Raw genomic sequence first — 20,761 nt, forward strand, 5'->3', positions numbered from 1 at the left:
TCAGCTGACTTAATTATATATTATGACGATCGATCTTGAATAAAAAAGAATCGCGTTATGAATATCCGCCTTATAAGTGCAAGTCTACTTTTCTGATTTTGTATTTGATTTTCGACGTTCAATTAGCACGCTATTAGCTCTTTACGTCTACGTTATTATGTATCGAGCGTCTGTCCGAGTACATTTACCCATAAAACTATCTCTGCAGTACCTGCGCAAGTGCGCATGTCACACGCTTGTAAAAAGACAGCTCGCTCGACCCGATCTGTCGACCCGGCTTGACTACGTCCATTGTAAAACTGTACTTTTTACTTCTTTTCTCTTTCCTCTTAATCTAATCCTATATATCCGTTTATTTTTAAGTGCGGAACGAAAGCATAACGCAGTGCAGGGAACATAGGATGTCGTGCATCGCACTGTAAAACTGTTCGCGCGCAAGCGCAACTTGCCGGTAATGTCGAATAGACCGACTCTTTTCCTTCTCTCTTTCTCCCCCATCGTGCGTTAGATAATCCTCGCGTCGAGGGAAACGTACTTCGAGCGTGACGCCGGCCGCGGAGAATGTGCCGCGCGATCACGCTTGTCGACGCGTTTTGCCACACCTGTCTCTCTATCGCGAGTCCTCCGTCGTGTATGCGTCGCGATTTCCGTGAGATCGACGCATATTCGACGGAATGCCAGTGAACGCGTCTGCGGCTTCGCCGGCCCGCTGCTCCGTAGTAAGATACTCCTCTACGAACCGTAACTTAAGTCATTGACGAGTCGCGTTCCATTAGCGTACACCAAGCAAACGTCGACTCAAATACTCAATATACAACGCGCACAGATCAGTTATCAACGAAGCGAAAGGGAAAGTTCCAACAAAGGCAGAGAAGGATCCCTATAACGTATTATTTTATGTTACACCGTATGCAACAATTCTCAAAGTTATTGATGAGTCTTAGGTAAATTGGGTATGTAAAGAGGGATGAATCATACCTGGCACTCCAGTCTCTATCATGTTTTAATTTGCACTTAAGAAAATAAATTTTAACATTCAGGTAAACGATATAAGAAGAACGAAGTTCAAAGATGGTACGCGTTATAACGGTGCACAATTTCCTGGGGCAAAATGTCGTCCAGATCGAGGAACCAACGGCGACGTGCACAGCCATCAGCCAGGGACAGGAGATGCTCCTGCTGGCGTTGCCCACGCACTGTGTGGAGGTATGGGAATTAATGAATTCGGACGTCAGGCTGCGCACTATTTTTCCCACGGTGGACATAATCAATCAAATGGTGCACTGTGCCAAGGGAGATTACGTTGTGACGCTGGAATCAAAATATCTCAGAGATACTGCGAGCAATAATCATGCAAATAAAGCTACTTCTAATTTTGTAAGGATTTATGTAAATTGGGCTATAGCGAAGGATCAGAGTCAGCCAATGCGAGCTAGGATCGCCGGACGGGTCACACCGAGCTTAAATCGACCCTTGAACAGCCTGGAGATGATAGAGTTGCCCTTAAGCGTGCAACCTACGTTGATCGCCTGCTGCCAGTGCACTGGAAACTTATTGGTAGCCTCGGAAAACAGCGCTATCCTGCACGAATTCAAGATTGAGATGCAGCAAGTGTCAAAGATAAAATTTATAGATTTTGAACCTAGACCATGGTCGTTAGGATTCACATTCACACCTACGCGCATGGAGATCATGGAGGATTTTATAGCAATCATGGATAATACGAATTTATCTGTTTTTCGTCTCACAAATTCAATGTACGAGGATATTGATCAACTTAGCTCTTTAACTTCCACTTCTTCTTCCGTCGACAAGACATCCATATCCACAGATTCATCTCTCCTAGAGAATAGCAGTAGCCTTGGAAATGATGATACGTCACTGCAGGGAACAAATGTAAAGCACAAATCTATAGATCAAGATTGCCAATACACGACACCTGAAAATAACGAGACAGTGGTAATTGGTGTAAAATCTAAGGATAAAAAGCACAAGGGCACAAAAGGAAATACATGGTATAAACAAGAAGTAAGCGATTTCAACCGAACAAAGGCAAGTAATAATAAGAATTACATAGATTGGGAGAATCTGATATGCAACGAGAAAGAAGAGTTGCAAAGGCTAATCGCACAAGGAATTATTGATCCTGCTTCGCAACCATTGACAGTAAATCTGCCATTGATAAGTTTAGAAAGGGCTAGTCCGGGTCACACTCTCAGTCCTTTTGTATTAAATTCAACAGACACGAGAATTTTCATCAAGACAACCTCTCCTGATGTAGGCTGGTCTGAAAATTATATGATAAAAAATTTATTATCTTTAAAAATTAACGCTGGAAGTAACAATGCCAAGATAGACGGAATTCTAGAGATCTTCAGATGCCTGGTGTTGAAACCATTGTACATGAAGAAGGAATGTAACACTACCGGTGTGAAAAAATCTATGTTGCGATCTGACAAATACAGATACTTACAAGGTGTAAGTTGTTTTGTTTGCACTACACAGGAGGGATATCTGTATCATTTCTCAGCGGCGAGCAGCAATTCTCTGCATCCGACGTGTCTAACAACTTATCCCTTCACCGCACCTGTTCGTGATGTAGCGCTGGAACACACAGTACTTCATGCATTAACCGAAGCTGGTCTTGAGTCTTACACATTACGTCTTTCTCATCATATCGCAAAATTGTCGAACAACATGGACGGCATCCGAGCAACCTGTCCTAGTGTTATTGAACCAGTAAGCTTGATTGGTTTGAGACCGTTTCTGGGAATACAGAAATTGTTGCATACAAAAAGCTATATAGTTCTGCTGGCTAAAGCTGACAGTTCTTGGACCATGTATTCATTAAATCTACCTAAATTCGAGAATGTGTATTTTGATATATTAAATGTGGCAAAAAGTCACAAATCTTCCAGTCCAAGCACTTATCGACACTTGCTGGGAGAAGCACACGCTTTGATACGCTTGGCAAAAGATATTTCCTACAATGATAATGAGAAATTTGACGATGCAACGCACAAGAATGATCTCAAATTAAAAAACCTGTACAACCAATCATGTGCGTTGCTTGCAGATTACTATATACGATCAGAGATTGAATCGGATTGGGATTTGTGTATTCCTTATTATAAGATGTCTGGGCTGAAACCTTCAGAAGTGTTATCTAGGAAATGCAGTCAGGACGCACCGGGACTTCTGACATTCCTGACAGATGCACTTCTCACAATGAAAAGTGGACCTGAAGCGGACACACTTTTCCAAAGCTATAACATCATAGAGATTATTTGTAAGTTGGAAAAGGAGGATCTGTTGAAATTGATCTTTAGTAGTCCTGTGCTGAGGGAGTACGCCACCGAGAAATTAATAAATCTTCTGCTGACACACGAAACCGACGATATTGTCAAACTCGCATTGGCGCTCTTATACATCCAGGCCGATAAACAGGAACAAGCGGAAAAAGCGTTGGAACCAGTTTCTGTGCGATGTATCAAACAAATTGTCTTGAAACACTGGGAACTGCTGTTCGATATGACCGCGATGAAAAAGAGGAGTTCCATGATCGCTACTTTCTCGGATTTCGCCGGTACTTTAATGCTCATAAAGAACACCATCTTCGCTGATATCCTAATACAGATAATAGAAGACGAAGGTGCATTGTCATTGCACCAAATCATACAGGTGTTCCTGGAATACTTGCCGTCGCGAGTTGGAAGAGACGGGCATAACGCAGCCGCCACTTTGCAAGTTTTTCTTGAGAAATATCTACAGAATTATTTCAGTTCAAAATTCATGTTGGAGTGGCCACCAACTGTAAATAAAAATCAGATACGCTCGAATTTTGCTCTAATTGAGGCGTTCAAATTATTAGTGCGATCATATCTAGGCAAATTAACTCAGACGAGAGTGTACAAAACCGATTTCAAGGAGAATCAAGGGGAAAACGATAAAGAATACTTCATGTTCGCCAAGTATCGACCGAGTTATTTGAACAAAATGCCGCCGTATGCCAAAGATTATCAAAAAATGTTAAGCATGAATGATTTTAAGGATTTAACAAATTTTAATAACGAATCTGAAACCGAGAAGATTATACCTAAGGAATTGTTTAAGTTGCAATCTATATTGTCATGCGAATTTCTGCCGACTGAATGTCTACACGAGGTTAAACAATTTCTCGAAACGCAAAATATCGATGGAAGTTTATCTCTCAGGACATTATGCATTCAAAATACAGAAGAAGTGACAACAATTTTAATGGACAATTGCCCACAAGCTGTAGTACAATATGCAAAGGTATTTTTAATATATATTTAATATATAGTAACGTGCGCTATTAGATTTTTACATTTTACGAAAAGATATTTTATTATGATACTCTTTTTATCATGTTTCAGGATAAATATACGAAGGACACTGAGTGGAAGAATCTTATTGAATTAACACAAGACAAAATTGCTACTTCAACGGCGCAACAGGAATTACAACTTTTGTATACACAAATCATGAAGGGTAAATTAAACATGACATGATTATATGAATAGAATAGAGGTGTGCGTGTGCGTGCGTGTGTGTGTGTGTGTATGTGAAATAAGTAAAAATATAATAAAATAAAATAATTAAAAAATATAATTTCTTTGAACTTGTAGAGATCCTGAATTATTTGCCGCATGCATTGCCTATGAAAAGTCTACATCGCATTTTACCAAGAGATGACATGGCAGCATTTCAAAGATGCACCGAAATGTGCAATCAAATTATGCATGCGGATCATGTGAAATCGTTGATAATGGAAACCGGACAACAACTTTTGACAACTCTAAAGTTGTGAAGATAGGGTTTCCATTAATTATTATTTATTAGCTAATTTCTAGACAAGGAAGTGATAATACCAAGGAATTACGAATATAAATTCCGATATCGCGTTTTATGATATTGAAAAAGACTACTTTGTGTGCACTTATACTCACAAATTAACCATTTCTACCAACGTTTCAGACATATGTTCCTGATTAATGCAGTCACGTAAGCTAACGTCCGTTAGTTAATAATTGTGCTGATGTGCACGCATTTTTAATAATAAATAACTTTCATCAATTATTAAAAAAAATTCAAAAAGAGATACTATATAAATAGTATTCGTCTATAATTAACTGTTGAATTGTTCTATATAGATATATTATAACTAAAAATGTAAAATCTGTCCCAGAGCATAGTGATATAATAATTTATATACATAAAATCTGATCTAAAATAATACATATGGAAATCAGAAACTTGGAGCACATTATATCTATGTATATGAGAAAATGTTTATAATTATTAATTAAATTTGGAAATAATTATGCAAAAATGTTTGAATGCTCTATATAAATTGTATTAACAATTTGCAGATAATTATTCACCTAATTTGTTCTGCTCTGGAACAGAGGGTATGTCTTTAGGAAATGAATTTTACTAAATAGTTTTTATCAAATCTGTTGATCGTAACGAGTAATTTTACGTAATCGTTTTATGCAATCGATTTTTGAGTGTTACAAAACGTGTAACTTTGATGTGCCTTTAGCAATAATTTCTCTTTATTGTAAATCTAATTATGTTAGAATGATTAATAATATTTATAATTCATCATACAAAAATAAATACATAATGATCTAGTAGTTGCTTTTTTAGCCTATATGTTGTCTATGATTTTTTATCCCTGACATAGTAATCAGTAATCATAATTAAAACTATTAATAAAAAAATAGATTTCTAATTTTAAGTTCTAATTTCTAAATGTTGATTAATGCTACAATAGTATTAATATGAGTATAAAATTTGTGATAGGCATAACATATTTTGTATATGTGATAAGATAAATTTTAAAATTAGGAAAGAGAGAAAATAGCAAAATTTCAATTTAAATAATTAAAATATTTTCAATCAAAATAAATATGATACAATATTTTAACAGTTTCGCAATATAGATTTAAAGTATATATTTCTTATAAATGGCTATTTTTTATAAAAACAAAAATAGATATTGGACAAATATTGACAAATTTCTATAACAGTATAATAAATTGCCCTGAAATATACATATTATTCAATTGTTATTTGTAATTATAAGTTATAGCATTATTAATAAATGAGCTATTTGAACCAGTTTTATATTTCTTATTTATACAGGATATCAAAACTCAGTACAATAAAAGTGCAGTAATTCAACAAATCTTAAACTATCTATTTATTATATATATTTTCTGCATTTAATTGTCTAAAACAGGGATTCTCAAAAATAAATCGCACAAGCGCGATCCACACAAGAATTTAGGAAACCCTTGTCTAAAATATAGAATTTAGTTTTGCGAAAGACCATCACATGTAAAAAACTTTTAGTAAACTTTAATAAATTTTTATATTTTTATATTTTAATAAACAAGAAATAAGAAACACTATTTATCAGCCGAAACAGATATTAATTTTTTAAATTAAATTGATCATTAATATTATTTAATAATAATTAATATTAATATTAAATGTGTTAACAATGATTAAATACACTTTAGTCCCATAAACTGCGTATCGATATAGTTATCTTACGAATTAATTAAAACGCAATCGTAAATTAAATAATATCTCAAATTAATTTGATTGTCAGATTTAATAATAATACTATAAGCATCTTAAAAAATTTGCAAAAAATTTATTGCAAAAAAATATCACTCCAATGTTATATTTTACTCATAGTAAAACCTTAAATAAATCGACCAATCACAATAAAAATAGCAGTATTATATTTTGGAATGCTCGACTGTAATTAGTCGAAATGTTTATGCTTTATGATTATAACTCTTTGCTGTCATCCTGGGCGTCCATCCATACCTTGAGACATAATTTAAGCCCCCCCCCCTCCTCTAAGTTTTAACTTTTCGGAATTTTTTTAAGTATTCCGACATCGAATTACAAATTTTGATATCGAAATTTTATCATTATACTTTTAAAAGATTGAAGTTTTATTCATGATCTAGTTAGAACTTGATTAGTTCAACCATTATTGAGATCTGATAATCTCGGATGCTTGCAAGTCGCGTACTCGTGTAATTATACGGGTGTCCCGCGCTGCACGAGACACCACCGTATCTCTTGATTCTTTTTATAGCAATATCTTCATTATTTTAAAATTTACAGCGGTTTAAAGTCGAAGCTGGACAGAATCCACTCAGTGTGACATTTATGTTCGAAAAAGAGTGTAACAGCGAAAGGTTAACTAAACTTTTTGTACATATGATGGCCCCTTAAATGCTTAATAGAGTATATCAAAAAAATATTCTAATATTTTTTATTGATTACCTATGTAATCCCGAATATATTTCTGAATAATCCAAATAAAAGTAAATCATCATATGAATCTTGAATGCACTTGCGCCCATCTACATGATTCCAAATTCCTTGTTTAGCCTTGGCAAATCTCTAGAATATATCATGTGAATGTTTTAAATAACTATAAAATATTTCTAGATTAATCTATATTAGCTAAAAAATATCATATAAAACGTTACCTGTTTTCTATGGCGTCCATCAACTCATATTTATGCATCAATGATATAACTAATCTTAACGTAGACCATATTGTGTTCGACATTGCTTTAGGGGGTATATTGCTAGCCTGTGGGCCTCTCCCTGCAGCTTGTTGATTCAACGCTGTTAAAAGATGCTCGCCTGCTTCTCTATAATATAATATATAATTTTAAAATTTTATTTTTTTTATTACTTCAGAATGATATACAAAGAAGTCTATATTTACTTATATGCTGCAAGATTAACGCAAGATATCCCCAGATTGTAACGTGCTCTAATAAATCCAGGCGATAATTCTAAGGCACGATGATACGCGTTTACAGCTTCCGCCGATCGCTGACCATTAGCTAAAGTGGCACCTAATCTATTCCACAATCTGGAATCCTTTCGAGAACATGCATTCACATATTAGTCAGATGCGTTAGTTTAATTCATCACAACAGAAATAGAGTACACTTACGTCAGGACGCACTTGCAACGCTGCTTGGAAACAATCTACGGCTTTGTTGTAATCGTTCGATAAATTAAATAATATACCTAATCCACACTGTACGTCCGCATCGATTTCATCTCGAGGATTTATCCTTGCGGCTTGAATGTACAGATCTTTGACTTCATCGTACACTTTGCTACAACAAAACGACATGTAAAAAATTTATCAATATTAAAAATAATTTTTTACTTACTCATATAACAAAGTAGACACACTAAAATTTGGATGTTCATCTTTTTTCATATCAGATTCTGGACCTTTCATAAGATGTTTGTATTTTTCATTCTTTAATAACCATTCTTTTAATGTTAGGCAAGCTTGCTTTTGATAAGACTCATTTGCATAAGAAGCTGCTAATGCCATAAGAGCAACACTATTTGATGGATCTAAGCATAGACAACGATTTAAAGCAGAGATAGCTGAAGGATCTTGCTCATTCTCAGCTTGTGTTTTGCCAAGAAGTAGCCAGGCTTCAACGTTATTTTCATCCTGTTGGGCAGCAGCTTCAAAACAGAGTACAGCACTTGGTAAATCTCCCGCCTGTAATCGTTTCTTGCCTTCTTCCAATGCATTTGGTAAATCCTTCATAGGATTTGTCTCAGAGAAATCATATTCTTTATTAAATGGATCATAATATGTATCAAATTCTGATACCCACGGGTGTGCAGAGGAGACTTCATTTACAGAGATTTTATCCCATTCATCTTGAAAACGCTTCCATAATGACTCCATATCGCCTTCTAAAATGTCAATTAATTTGGTTAATAATCACATATTGTAATTAAAAATAAATTTACGTATTTTTCAAAAAAGAAATTATAAATATTACCCTTAGGAGAATTTTCCTTTGTAAATTCATTTATCCATGTACCCGCAGCTTCTAATTCCTCTTCTACTTTATTCAAAACTTCTTTATTGCCATTATTCAAGAGATTATCTGCATTATTTTCTAAATTCTCTGTAAATTCCTCTACCCACTCCTCGTTACTATTTAAATTCATGGTGGTTTGGTTGGTTTCTATTGGATTGTCATCTTGTCGTTCCATAAATTTCATAAATTTTGAATATGCAAAGTTTGGATCTTCATCCTCTTTAGTTCGAGCAATATCATTTTTGTCAGTATTGTTCTGTATGGTATCTGTATTATATTCTAGGAAATCTTGCGCCCACTTTGGGTCCAATCCAAATTCATGATTCCTGTCCAAATGAGTACCTTCTTCTTGAGTAGGTAAACATGCATTCCATATTTCGTTCACTTGATGTTCCTATAATTCATTCGCAATAATTAAATATTTTGTAATGTTAGAAATAAGTGTAATTGTACTGCAATAAATATAAAATTACATCTAGAGGTTTAGTATGTATAACAAGAGGACTCTCCCATGCTTTGTCCAAGTTATCTTGCAATTCCTTTAAGATCTCAGGTCCAGCTCTTGGAGCATGAATATTTTGATCAATCTCTCTCATTTCCTGTAATAGATTGTCCATCCGAAACGTCTGTGGGTGGGATGGTTCCTCCAAGAACTGTTGGACCAACTGATCTGCGTCCGGTGTTTGGAAAACTTCCGATGAAGTAAATGGTCGATGAATTCCTTCGTCTTTAAAGCCATGATCTTGCACATAATGCGATGTAAGACGTATCAGAGAGTTGGAGCCTCCACACTCTCCTTCCACTAACTCACGAAATGCCATTGTTACTGGATTCCTTTGTAAAGAAAAAAAGCTACTTGCTATTTCATCTTTTTATAGACATTTTATCTGCTATATTATTGACATTTAATATTAAGTGTATATTGAGTTGACACTTAAGAAAAACTTAGACGGAGTAAGAAGAAAAGTTGTACTTTTTACCTAGTAAATAACAAGGATAAACATTTTAAGTGTACAAAATGTAATGAAGGAAAGTCTTAGAAAGAATTAACGTAAGATCAATGTGTCACATGCATGAGGTATAGATAGATAATCGCGAAGGTTTCGACCTTGTGTTACGCAGAACGAATCGTTGAATGACAAGAAGCTAGCTGCAATTCGGTGATTGAAATAAGCACACGACTGCAAAAAGGAATGTTCGAACGTGATGTTTGACATTAGTCACCCAATTTCGTTAGGATCCTCTCTGCCCGCGATTCACGTAAAAACGGCAATTAACGCAATCACCTTAGTATTCTTCGCTGTTCTCGGTCGGCCTTGTTGTGATGCACTTCGCGGTATCGTGACGTGCGTTTTGTGCAGACCGAGCAATGAAATTTTGACGATCGAGACTTTGTACCGTGACAACTGGTGGAAGGAGGACTGGAGTGACTGGACTCTCGCTGATCGAACGCGCGCAATAGATCGGAACGAGTAGGAGTGAGAGAGAAAGAGGGAGGGAACGACAGAAAGATGCGGAGACGCAAGGTTGCCGAATGAGAAACTCGCTCGTGGATTCTCCGAACTGAATCGCGAGCATGTACATCTCCTTTTTTTCCGATGAGATCTTGTTTGAAGGATAGAGAAGGAGAAAAAGATTTATTAACTAACCCTCTTCAGTAAAGAATTCGGGTACGCGACGCGATCATCTCGGTCGCCTTTCGTCATGTAATGCGCGCCCTCTGTATCTTAGCGTGAGAACTGAGAAGTGCACGTTTGCACTTTGCAGCCACATAGGGCGATGGAGTGACGATAAGATCGCGCTGATTGGCTCACCGACTCGGCCGTTTAGACACTTGCGATTCTCGAAATTTTGAACTGCGATATTGCGATTCTCGAACTTCACTGCTCTCATTTACGGGGGGGCCGCGCGGCGGGTGTGTGTTTCGTGTGTAATGGTCCCACATTTCTCGCGGTCGTTATTGCCCGAAAAGGGTATCGTGGACGCCAGGGTGATCACGAGTGCCTTGTGAAGTGTCGTCCGAACGTCGTGATGTATAAAACCTCAAATGTCATAAATATATTCATCGGTAACGGGATCTCTTGGAGTCGTGGTGTCTGCAGGATGTCCAATGGATCGGGAGTCCGGATCATTTCGTCATTTTTTTCATCCAAGTCCTTCAAAAGTGCAATAGGTTTGCGGCTATTATTAGGTATGTGCATGTATACACTACAAAATTTATTTACGTCGTCGATAATTGTACGTCTTCGAATGGTTAGAAATCCTTGAGCAAGAGATTCAGTACTGAGTCCTAATATGATGAACAAATGCTCAGATCGATCTGTAGAACAGATCTGCATGCATCTATCGGCGTAAGCGTTTTGCAAGTCTATTTTGTAACTCTTAACAGTCATCTTAACGATAGTATCTTTATAATTATAACGTCGTTACGGTGGTATAATATGTGATAAAGAAACTGTCATTAAAGTCTAATTCTACAACTTACAATTAGTTTAATCAACATTATCCAATAGGAGAATTTGTTTCGTATAAAATTCAGTTATTACATGGACATAATTAAACTTCGATTAAATCAAGTTGTGAAACTGTGTCAAAGGTATTCATGACCGGTATTCATAGTTAAGATCATCTTAAGTACAGTCTTACGATGCCATCAATCACAGAGCCACGTATTAGTATCTTAAGACATTACTTGAGATGGTCTTGAAATAAGATTCGACTATGAATTACTAGGTTAAGGGCCGGTTTCATCATTTTCTTAACCGATCGATTATTCCATCGGAATTGATCAATCGCATTTGTTAATTTTACTTAACGATAAATATGGTTGGTCAATTCCAATGGAATAATCGGTCGATTAAGGTAATCGGAGATGGTGAAACCGGCCCTAAGGTTAGTTCGACCATTGTATTTTGTTACGTTGGCAATTCTTTAATCAACGAATTAAAGTTAATCGAAGTTGGTCGAGCTGGCCCTAAGAACTTTTACTAACATAGATTAACGTTAGAAAGAATTTTTACTAACATAGATTAACGTTAATCTCGGTTTAACTTTTTTGTTAAACGAATATAAGAATTATAAAGGCTGCATTTCTATATTTATATGTATATATATATTAGAATATATTGCTAGTATTAAAAATCTAGTTTACGTTAAGGAAACTAAGCAGTCAGAGCAGGGATTTGTTGAACATTTTAGTATGCCAATAAAAATTATCTAAACGCCGTCCAATCTTTTACTACTGAGAATCTCTAACGAATGGTACGGGCATCAAAGATTCACTGGATAAACTTCATACGATCGTACAATACGATGCAGCACGCTAACGCCTTCGTGAACAATATCGTGAAAAGTACGAAGCATCTAGTCAAAATAAGTGAGATAATAAATATGTTACCTAATGAAGATATGTATTTAATAAATATTAAATTAATTAATATTTTTTAAGGAGTGCTTTCAATTTTAATAAGTTATAGGACACATTTTTCCAGTTAAACTTTCTTTCTAGATTATAAAGACCTTAATAAATTAAATCGCACACAAGATACACAAGATACTGTGGCAATTTATTAAGATTGGACTTAATAAGACAAACTTAATTTTTTTTATTTGAAAAGAAACTCTATTAGAGTTTTTAAAAAGATATTTTACAAAGGTATTAAAAAAATACTCTATATACTATATGTTATAATATATAAATATTTTTTTGCATTACATATACTTCATATTTTATAAAATTAAATTTTTCTTCTCATTTTTCAAGAAAATTTAATTGATTAAATTAGGATAGGATAAGAAAAAAATCCACTCTTAAAAAGGAGACGTTACCGATTTTATTTATAAAAATAAAAATTAAAAGTTAAAAATTAAATAGTTTAGTAAAGTTTCAAATAATATTATCAAAAAATATAAATGTAAAAAAAAAATTATTAAAAAACAAGTATTAAAATTTTACATAAGTTGTCGCGTATTTTTTAAATCTAACTTGATACATAAAAATATACACTTATTCTAATTAATTATTGATTTATTTATGATTAATAATTCTTTTATATTTATACGTTATAAAAAAATTGTTGTGTAAAATTATAATTATTATTGCAAATAATTTTGAGAATTATTACATATAATCATTACATTATAATGCATTTGTAAATTTTGTAATGTGCAAATAAAATTAATATTTTGTGTTTTTAAATGTTACTTTTACAACACAAGAAATTAATTTTATTTGGATATTGCAAATTTACAAACGCGTAGACAATTTTATAATTCTCAAAATTACCTATAGCCGTAATTTTATACAAAATTTTATACCAAAATTTTTGTATAAATATAATAAAATTATTGCGTAATTATAAGAAAACAATAATTAATTAGAACGAGTGTACGTTTTATACTTTTTTATTTATAATATACACTTACAATATACAGAATATATATATGAGTTAAAAGTAATGATAAATAAATGTCTTTATTGCCATTTCCTTGAAAGATGTTCCCAATTTTGTTGCTCCAGCTGATTCGGAGAAAATAGAGGCTGTGCCAATTAACTTAAAATTAAGTTAGCACTACCAAGAAAAAAAATTTTTTAATTAAACAAATGCGGTGGATTTCTTTAGATCTAATTAGTTGTCAATTAGTTGCTTTATTCCCGAATTTTTTGCTCCATTATTAAACCCCGAAACCACTCCCAAAGTTACCCTAGAGCAACACAATATTCCAAAATGAGCAATTAATTAACAACAAAAGAGCACTAAAAAGTTTTATTCGATTGTGCTAAAGTGGCTGTGTCAGCTTTATAGACGTAATAAGTTGTAGCCGTTTGTCGTTTAAATAATAGGTCACGATTTACATAAATTTGAGAAACTCTGCTTTAAAATTATTTATAAATTCTATATCATTCTGAATTAGTAGTTCAAGTAGAATATCTTGTCCAAGAACACGTAGAAAATATTATGCAGCAAACCTCATTAATTAAATATTTTTATATTGCAAACTGAATTTTAAATAGAACTGATCGATTTTTTGGAATGTGAAATTTAGCAATACGAACATGAGGACATAATTAATAAACAATAAAATCTAAAATATAAACACCAAATCAATATAATATACTGTTACATAATTGTTTGCGTGCACTATATTCTGATAATACATACGCAAACAAGCAAGAGTAATTACTTCTTAATTGCATACTTCTTAATTATTATACTTAGATCAATTCCAGGAAACAAACACTATAAAAAAACCAATATAATTATTATTATCGAAAATTAAATGTAATTATTGCATATTACGATCTCAGAATGTGTGATGGAGAGTATTATATTTTACAAAAGTTTACTTATTTTTTAATGACTTATTAAAAAATATTGAATTTTATTAAATTTTTTAAAGTAAAAAGTTACAATAAAATCGTAATTATTCATAATAATTACGATAAATGTTTTTTATAATATTTTCTTATTAAATTCACAACATTTTCTAATTTGATTGTGAGTGTTATATTAAAATTAGAATTTATTTTTTATTTCTGATGGAATTACGCAGTTATATTAGAATATAACTATCAATTTTTATATGCACTTAGGCTCGGTTAGGCACCAATATTATTTTGATCTTAAGCAAAACTTAAGCATATGTCTATCTTTATCTTCCTCTCTAAATAAATAAAGACAGACATATATTTAAGTCTTATTTAAAGTTAAAATAATGTTTGTGCAACCAAGCCTTAAACTATTTATCGAATAAGAATGTTGCAAATAAGTAATTTGTATCCGAAGATTAATGGTTGTTATTTTTATAAAATAACATTCATTTTTATTGTTTTTCTCTGTAATGTATTTCAAAAGTATAATACTACAAGTATTGATTGTGCTATTGATAATTATAGTATCTTGATATTTCTTCTTTTACCGAAGAAATATTTTTGAATACAAAAGATTCAATAATTTTATATATAGCTAATTAACATTTCCTATTCTTTCTGTTTCTTTTCTTTATCTATTGTTTTAGTAATTATTATAGAATTATTGATCAGCGTTTTTCTTTTTTAAATCTTCAATAGATTTTGCGACGGCAGCTTGCCATTCATCTGGTCTATTTTTTGTGTACCAATCCACTATTAAATCCATCTTGTTCTTTTGCTTTTCGGTACATCTCTTACAATTGGTTTGGAGAGCTTCAGAAAAAATCTCTGAAATAAAAATAAGAAAATTTGAAATATGAGATTTAATTAGAAACAAAATTTCTTTCTCTCCCTTCCCCCCCCCCTTCTCTCTCTCTGTCAGGTATTTATATAATTGACAAATATGGATAGAATATTAAAAAATTAAGTTCGAAATGAAGGATATTTAGGTAACAAATGTGACGATCTGTATGTAGTTTTTACAAAAATTAAAATTAAAAACTTTTTTTTTTACAGTTTAAGAAAGTAAAAAATGTATCTAAAGTCAATAATACAAAAATTTCTGATTGTCTCAAATAGTACATAATATTTCTTGCGTATGTTTACAGGATGTCTATCTCTATTATGTTATATTTGTGTGATACTATCTTTGATTAATCCTAGAAGATAAAATTAAATTTGTCTTCTCTGAAAAACAAAAGTGAGGTAACGTCAACAAAATTCTCGGGTGTCTCAATTCTTTCTATCAGCAATAAATTAATAAATAGTGCATTTTTTTTGTCTTTTTATAAAGAAAACAATGATATATATGAACGTAGTGTTTTTTGCCAGAAAAATATTTTTTAAATAACCTTTTGTTTTTTATTTATCATTGTTTGAAGATTGACTTCTTTTTTCAAATAGTAGAAAGTATAAATAATTTATTAACAATAAATCCATTTAATGGATTTGTGTGTGTATGTGTGAAGTTGGCACCTCAATTTTCTGCAGGTTTTTTTGCAAGTTATATTATTTGCACCCGTTATAGTTCTTGATAGTTTATAGCAATAGTTCTGAAATATAGAAATAATATAAAAAATAATAGTTTGAAAATATAAGGTACTAACTTCGCGTGGTACCTCAAGTTTAGAAAAAATCAATTTTTATTACGAAATCTTACGGTTCTCGAAAAGTTCTACAGTTTTCGATAAGTTACTCTTACCGTTACTTTTTTTTGGTAACTATTTAATAACGCCGTTACTTATTTTTATTTATAACGAAAAAGTAACGGCGTTACATTTTCTTTTGTAACGGTAACGAAATTGATCATTATTTTATCGTTACTTTTTAGGCTACACCCATATTTACTACACAGAAAAAAAAGTAATATAGCCAATAACATATGTAATTGCGGGTTGCCAACTACATAAAATACTCAATACAATAATATTTACTGTTAATGCAAGTACAATGTTGATACTGCAATAGTATATATTATTGTATTAAGTATATCTGTAGTTGACAGCCCGCAATTACACATCTTATTGGATATATTGCATTTTTTTCAGTGTACTAGTATTGAAAATCTGTAGTTCACATTATAGTCATTACACTAAACTAAAACTTTTTCATTTTTATAATAAATAAATACTTGTTCAAAATAACACTTGTTCAAAAATTTTTCATTTTTTACTCTACTTTTGTTTATGTTTTTGTTTTCATCAAAAATGTAAAAATTGATTGTCAAAATAATTCTGATACTGATAATTCGATAATTGCAAAGTTCTGTTTAAAATGATTTAATTTTTTAATTTCAATTTACTGGAAATTCCGCAATGGTTACCGATAAACCTTGTAGAAATTAAATGGATTTTTCCGTTTGTAAATTAAATATTTTTATTTTTATTTTTTTTGTATAAAAAAGAAATCTGCGAATAACAGTAAATAAGAAATATAAGAAGTAATATTCAAAAATATTTGTAAATATTTTCTGAAAAAAATTCTAAAAACAAAAAAAATTTGATAAAGAGTAGAAAATTCTCTTAAGATTTTCAAATGAAAATCTTTTCTCTTAAAATTAGCCGAGAAATATTATTTATTTTTTTTATTTACATGCATTTCACTAGAAGTTCCCTTACTTATACACACTTGACAGTTATTCCAAAATTACTGATATACTATCTATAAAGAATGGCTTGATTGTTACATTGAGAAATAAGTATTTATTCTTTAATTCAGTAAAACTCGTCGTGAAGTTTTATTTGTTGTAATACTTTGCGTATGAAAATTATACCTTTAAAGAACTTTGCATCTGCTGTCACGCATGGCATTGTTTCCATAATACAAGCATAGTATTGATCACGCAGTTTATCGTTCTGAAGGATACTTGCGGCATCAATATCGTCATACTGATCAGAGTATAATTCTTCTTCGGCGACAACGTACATTAGTGCAAGACTGATGATCATTATGATACAGCTTAACCGAGCCATTTTTTTTCCTATTTTCACGTTAATTTATGAGATACTGAATGAACGATTACATATTGCGCTCCTTTTATATTTAACACGAGGTACGCAATAATATCGCGTAACATGATGACGAATCTAATAACGTGACTTATGCGTATCTCTGATCTCAATTAGATGAAAAAAAATCTGCTGTGACAATTATTGTACTTGATTCATATCTGCAGGCAAAAATTTGCATTTGAATAAATTAACTATCTATTTAATAATCTATTATATACACGAAATCAATTATAACACGAAAATGTTATGTTGTATAACTTGTTACAACTTGCAGTTTCTATAAAAAAAATTACAGGCAATAATGATTTCCTGCACACAGAAAAAAAAGTAATATAACCAATAACATATCTGATTGCGGGCTGCCAACTACATAAAATACTCAATAATATTTGTTATTAATGCAAGTACAATGTTGATACTGCAATAGCATATATTATTGTATTGAGTATATCTGTTGGCAGCCCGCAATAACATATCTTATTGAATATATTACTTTTTTTTAGTGCATAAATATGACATTTTCTAGCGACAACTTTGAACTTAAAAAGTAATTTTAGCGAAACTTTTGAAAAGGTTTGATGTTCCGATTTAATTTAAATTTAAAAATATAAAAAATTTTACGCTTGCAACACTCGCGGAATTATTTCATCCTTATTGTTTATCAAATATTAAACAAGAATAAATGTTGCTCACGAGCGTTGCGAGCGTAAGGTGGTACGCACTTAAAATATAATGTTGCACAATTGTAGAAAAAATTAAAATATTGCAAAATACATACATTACATGTAACTTCTTCCTTCTGTCGCAATATAAATGTCACGTGAATTATAAATTAATAGTACAGCGATAATCGATTTATCGAGGGATTTTTTCGATATAGATACTCGAAAGTGACCATATTACCGGAACAATTAGGTGGCTATATTAGCAAAATCCTATGTTATTGTTTAACTTTGTATATCTCGAAATATATATAACCAAATAAAGAGTTAAATAACAAGAAAATACTCAAGTTTACATACATTTGGTTGATAATATGTTTAAATTTATAAAGAATAAGGAAGTGTGTTTAATTAAATGTTAAAATGTACCTTTAAAAGGTTTCGAAATTTTCGAAAGTAAAAATACCTTATAATAAATGTTAACTGTTGTGTTTTATTATATTAGCGTCACTATATAACGGTAGGTTACTAGACATGATTCCATAAATAATTATTAGAATTTGTGAACTAATAACAAGTAATAGGAGTCATGTTTATCTACAATGGCTCTATTATCATCTTCTCTATTGGAAATCTTAAAATGGTTATAATTTTTATGAAATAAAATAACAATTTTTTATATTTTTCTACAGTGTATTTCAATCATGATACAAGCATTGATTGTGCTAATAATTATAGTATTTTAATATATCTTTCTTTTGAAATGTTTTTGAATACATAAGACTCATTAATTTTACACATGATTAACACTTTCTATTTTTTTTCATGTCTTTTTTGTCCATTGTTTTAATAACTTGAAGAATTATTGATCAGCGTTCTTCTTTTTTAGCAGCTCAATAGATCTTGCGACAATACCTTCCCATTCTTCAGGTTTATTTTTTGTGTACCATTCCACTATTAAATTCATCTGTTCCTTTTGTTTTTCAGTACATCTTCTACATTTGGTTTGCAGAGCATCGAAAAAAATATCTGAAATAAAATCAAAATTTGAAATATGCGATTTAATTAAAAGCATAGAATGTTTCTCTCTCTCTCTCTCTCTCTCTCTGTCTCTGTTTTTGTCTCTGGCATTCATATAATTATCAAGTATGTAAAGAATATTAAAAAATAAAGTTTGGAATGAATATTTAGCTACACTAAGAAACCCGTTTAATTGAATCAACTGTACTCTTTTTTGGATGTGGGCAAACAAATACATTGGTTGATACAAAAGTACATTGGTTGACAACAAAACAATATAGTTGTTCGCCGATATCCAAACAAGAATTTAGTTGATTCAGCCATATAGGTTTCTCAGTGTAACTAAAATATATGTATACACTGAAAAAAAATGCAATATATTCAATAAGATATGTTATTGCGGGCTGCCAATTAAAAATATACTCAATACAATAATATATGCTATTGCAGTATCAACATTGTACTTGCATTAATAGCAAATATTATTGTATTGAGTATTTTATGTAGTTGGCAGCCCGCAATCACATATGTTATTGGCTGTATTACATTTTTTTTCTGTGTACGTGCAGCTTTTACAAAAATAAGATTAAAAACTTTTTTTTATATATTTTTAAGAAGTAAAAAGATCCAAAAGACACCGATATAAAAATTTCTAATTATCCCAAATAATACACAATATTCCTTGCGTATATATTGCATGTGTATTTTATTATGTTACGTTACATTTGAATGACATTATCTTATAATTAAGTTTTAGTGCTCATTTGCACTAAAAGATTCGGAACATGGTCACCAATAAACCGTGCAGAAGTAAAAAAAATTGTTTAATGAATTATTTATATTTTTATTTACAAAAAGAAAATAAATTATTAAACAATAATTAATAAAAGAATAAATAAATGTAATTAAAAAAAATATTTAACTGGTTTCTTAAAAAGTTTTCAAAAATTGTTTTAAAAAATTAATATGACAAAGAGTAGAAAACGTACTTAAATTTCCTGACATAAACTTGTTTTTTCAAAACTAATCGTAAAATATAATTTTTTTTATTCACGTGCTTTTCACCAAAAATTTCTTATTTATATACACTCTCTAAATTGCAATCAGTGTATTTTCACGAATTTGCAGTGGTATACATACTTATAACTAATTATGATAATTAGTGTGTATTCACAGACTTTTAGTGATTTTTACTTCAGAATTAGTATATAATCACTGAAAGATCAGTGTATTTATTTCACTAATTGGCAAGTTATACATATAAGTATACCACTAATAACAGTGTATTTTCATTGATTTCAATAATTTTTTACTGATCATAATTTAGACAGCAATTAATTAATTATTGCAAAACTATTGATATACAGTTAATAATAATTTTATATATAATACATTGAGGAATACTTGATTTTTAATTAATTAAAGAATTTTTTGTAAAATTTTATTTATTGTAATACTCTGTGCATATAGTTATACCTTTTAAAAACTTTGCATCTGCTGTTACACATGGTGACGTTTCCATAAAACAACCATGGTATTGACCACGCAGTTTATCGTTCTGAAGAATATTTACAACATCCAAGTCGTCATACTTATCAGTGTATAGCTCTTCTGCGACAACGCACATCAGTGCAATACTGATAATCGTCACGATGTAGCTTAATCGAGCCATTTTTTTCTATTTTCACTTTAATTCTGAGATACTGAATAAACGATCAAATGTGCGCTCCT

At 31.5% G+C, this 20,761-nt stretch overlaps 4 protein-coding genes across 7 annotated transcripts; 1 reads left to right on the top strand and 3 right to left on the bottom strand.

Moving 5' to 3' along the window:
• Nucleotides 1-224: 224 nt before the first annotated feature.
• Nucleotides 225-5,677, top strand: LOC105834917 (Hermansky-Pudlak syndrome 3 protein homolog). Of its 2 annotated transcripts, none has more exons than XM_012677769.3 (4): nt 225-953; nt 1,041-4,296; nt 4,398-4,512; nt 4,650-5,677. In XM_012677769.3, exons 2-4 carry the CDS (start codon nt 1,072-1,074, stop codon nt 4,829-4,831), a joined length of 3,522 nt encoding a protein of 1,173 aa, XP_012533223.1. In that variant the 5' UTR covers nt 225-953; nt 1,041-1,071; the 3' UTR covers nt 4,832-5,677. The 2 variants fall into 2 exon arrangements, with proteins under 2 accessions (XP_012533223.1, XP_012533224.1); XM_012677770.3 differs by having other exon boundaries at nt 225-944.
• Nucleotides 5,678-5,966: 289 nt separating this feature from the next.
• LOC105834918 (peroxisomal targeting signal 1 receptor) lies at nt 5,967-10,661 on the bottom strand. 3 transcript variants are annotated; one of them, XM_012677772.3, is made up of 9 exons: nt 10,214-10,570; nt 10,036-10,108; nt 9,401-9,761; nt 8,886-9,321; nt 8,250-8,796; nt 8,024-8,192; nt 7,790-7,947; nt 7,545-7,712; nt 5,967-7,455 (listed from the first exon to the last, which is right to left on the bottom strand). In XM_012677772.3, the coding sequence occupies exons 3-9, from the start codon at nt 9,746-9,748 to the stop codon at nt 7,416-7,418; spliced, it is 1,866 nt and encodes a 621-aa protein (XP_012533226.1). In that variant the 5' UTR covers nt 9,749-9,761; nt 10,036-10,108; nt 10,214-10,570; the 3' UTR covers nt 5,967-7,415. The 3 variants fall into 3 exon arrangements, with proteins under 3 accessions (XP_012533226.1, XP_012533228.1, XP_012533225.1); XM_012677774.3 differs by lacking the exons at nt 10,036-10,108; nt 10,214-10,570 and adding an exon at nt 10,577-10,661; XM_012677771.3 differs by lacking the exon at nt 10,036-10,108.
• A 4,053-nt stretch (nt 10,662-14,714) lies between these two features.
• Nucleotides 14,715-17,309, bottom strand: LOC105834916 (ejaculatory bulb-specific protein 3). The gene is made up of 2 exons (XM_012677768.2): nt 17,111-17,309; nt 14,715-15,126 (listed from the first exon to the last, which is right to left on the bottom strand). Exons 1-2 carry the CDS (start codon nt 17,307-17,309, stop codon nt 14,960-14,962), a joined length of 366 nt encoding a protein of 121 aa, XP_012533222.1. The 3' UTR covers nt 14,715-14,959.
• Nucleotides 17,310-18,682: 1,373 nt separating this feature from the next.
• On the bottom strand, nt 18,683-20,761 carry LOC105834922 (ejaculatory bulb-specific protein 3). Its single transcript, XM_012677781.3, has 2 exons — nt 20,507-20,761; nt 18,683-19,039 (listed from the first exon to the last, which is right to left on the bottom strand). The coding sequence occupies exons 1-2, from the start codon at nt 20,700-20,702 to the stop codon at nt 18,873-18,875; spliced, it is 363 nt and encodes a 120-aa protein (XP_012533235.1). The 5' UTR covers nt 20,703-20,761; the 3' UTR covers nt 18,683-18,872.

Source organism: Monomorium pharaonis, chromosome 2, assembly GCF_013373865.1.
Source record: "Monomorium pharaonis isolate MP-MQ-018 chromosome 2, ASM1337386v2, whole genome shotgun sequence".
NCBI classification, from domain to species: domain Eukaryota; kingdom Metazoa; phylum Arthropoda; class Insecta; order Hymenoptera; family Formicidae; genus Monomorium; species Monomorium pharaonis.

Coding starts and splice junctions, on each gene's coding strand:
- LOC105834922 (XM_012677781.3), bottom strand. CDS start 20,702: ATGGCTCGATTAAGCTACATCGTGACGATTATCAGTATTGCACTGATG. Junction 19,040..20,506: donor AGATGCAAAGTTTTTAAAAG/GTATAACTATAT, acceptor ATTTTATTTCAG/ATATTTTTTTCGATGCTCTG.
- LOC105834916 (XM_012677768.2), bottom strand. CDS start 17,309: ATGGCTCGGTTAAGCTGTATCATAATGATCATCAGTCTTGCACTAATG. Junction 15,127..17,110: donor AGATGCAAAGTTCTTTAAAG/GTATAATTTTCA, acceptor TTTTTATTTCAG/AGATTTTTTCTGAAGCTCTC.
- LOC105834918 (XM_012677774.3), bottom strand. CDS start 9,748: ATGGCATTTCGTGAGTTAGTGGAAGGAGAGTGTGGAGGCTCCAACTCT. Junction 7,948..8,023: donor CGTTGCAAGTGCGTCCTGAC/GTAAGTGTACTC, acceptor TGTTCTCGAAAG/GATTCCAGATTGTGGAATAG. Junction 7,713..7,789: donor GTTAATCTTGCAGCATATAA/GTAAATATAGAC, acceptor ATTATATTATAG/AGAAGCAGGCGAGCATCTTT.
- LOC105834917 (XM_012677769.3), top strand. CDS start 1,072: ATGGTACGCGTTATAACGGTGCACAATTTCCTGGGGCAAAATGTCGTC. Junction 4,297..4,397: donor CTGTAGTACAATATGCAAAG/GTATTTTTAATA, acceptor ATCATGTTTCAG/GATAAATATACGAAGGACAC. Junction 4,513..4,649: donor GTATACACAAATCATGAAGG/GTAAATTAAACA, acceptor TTGAACTTGTAG/AGATCCTGAATTATTTGCCG.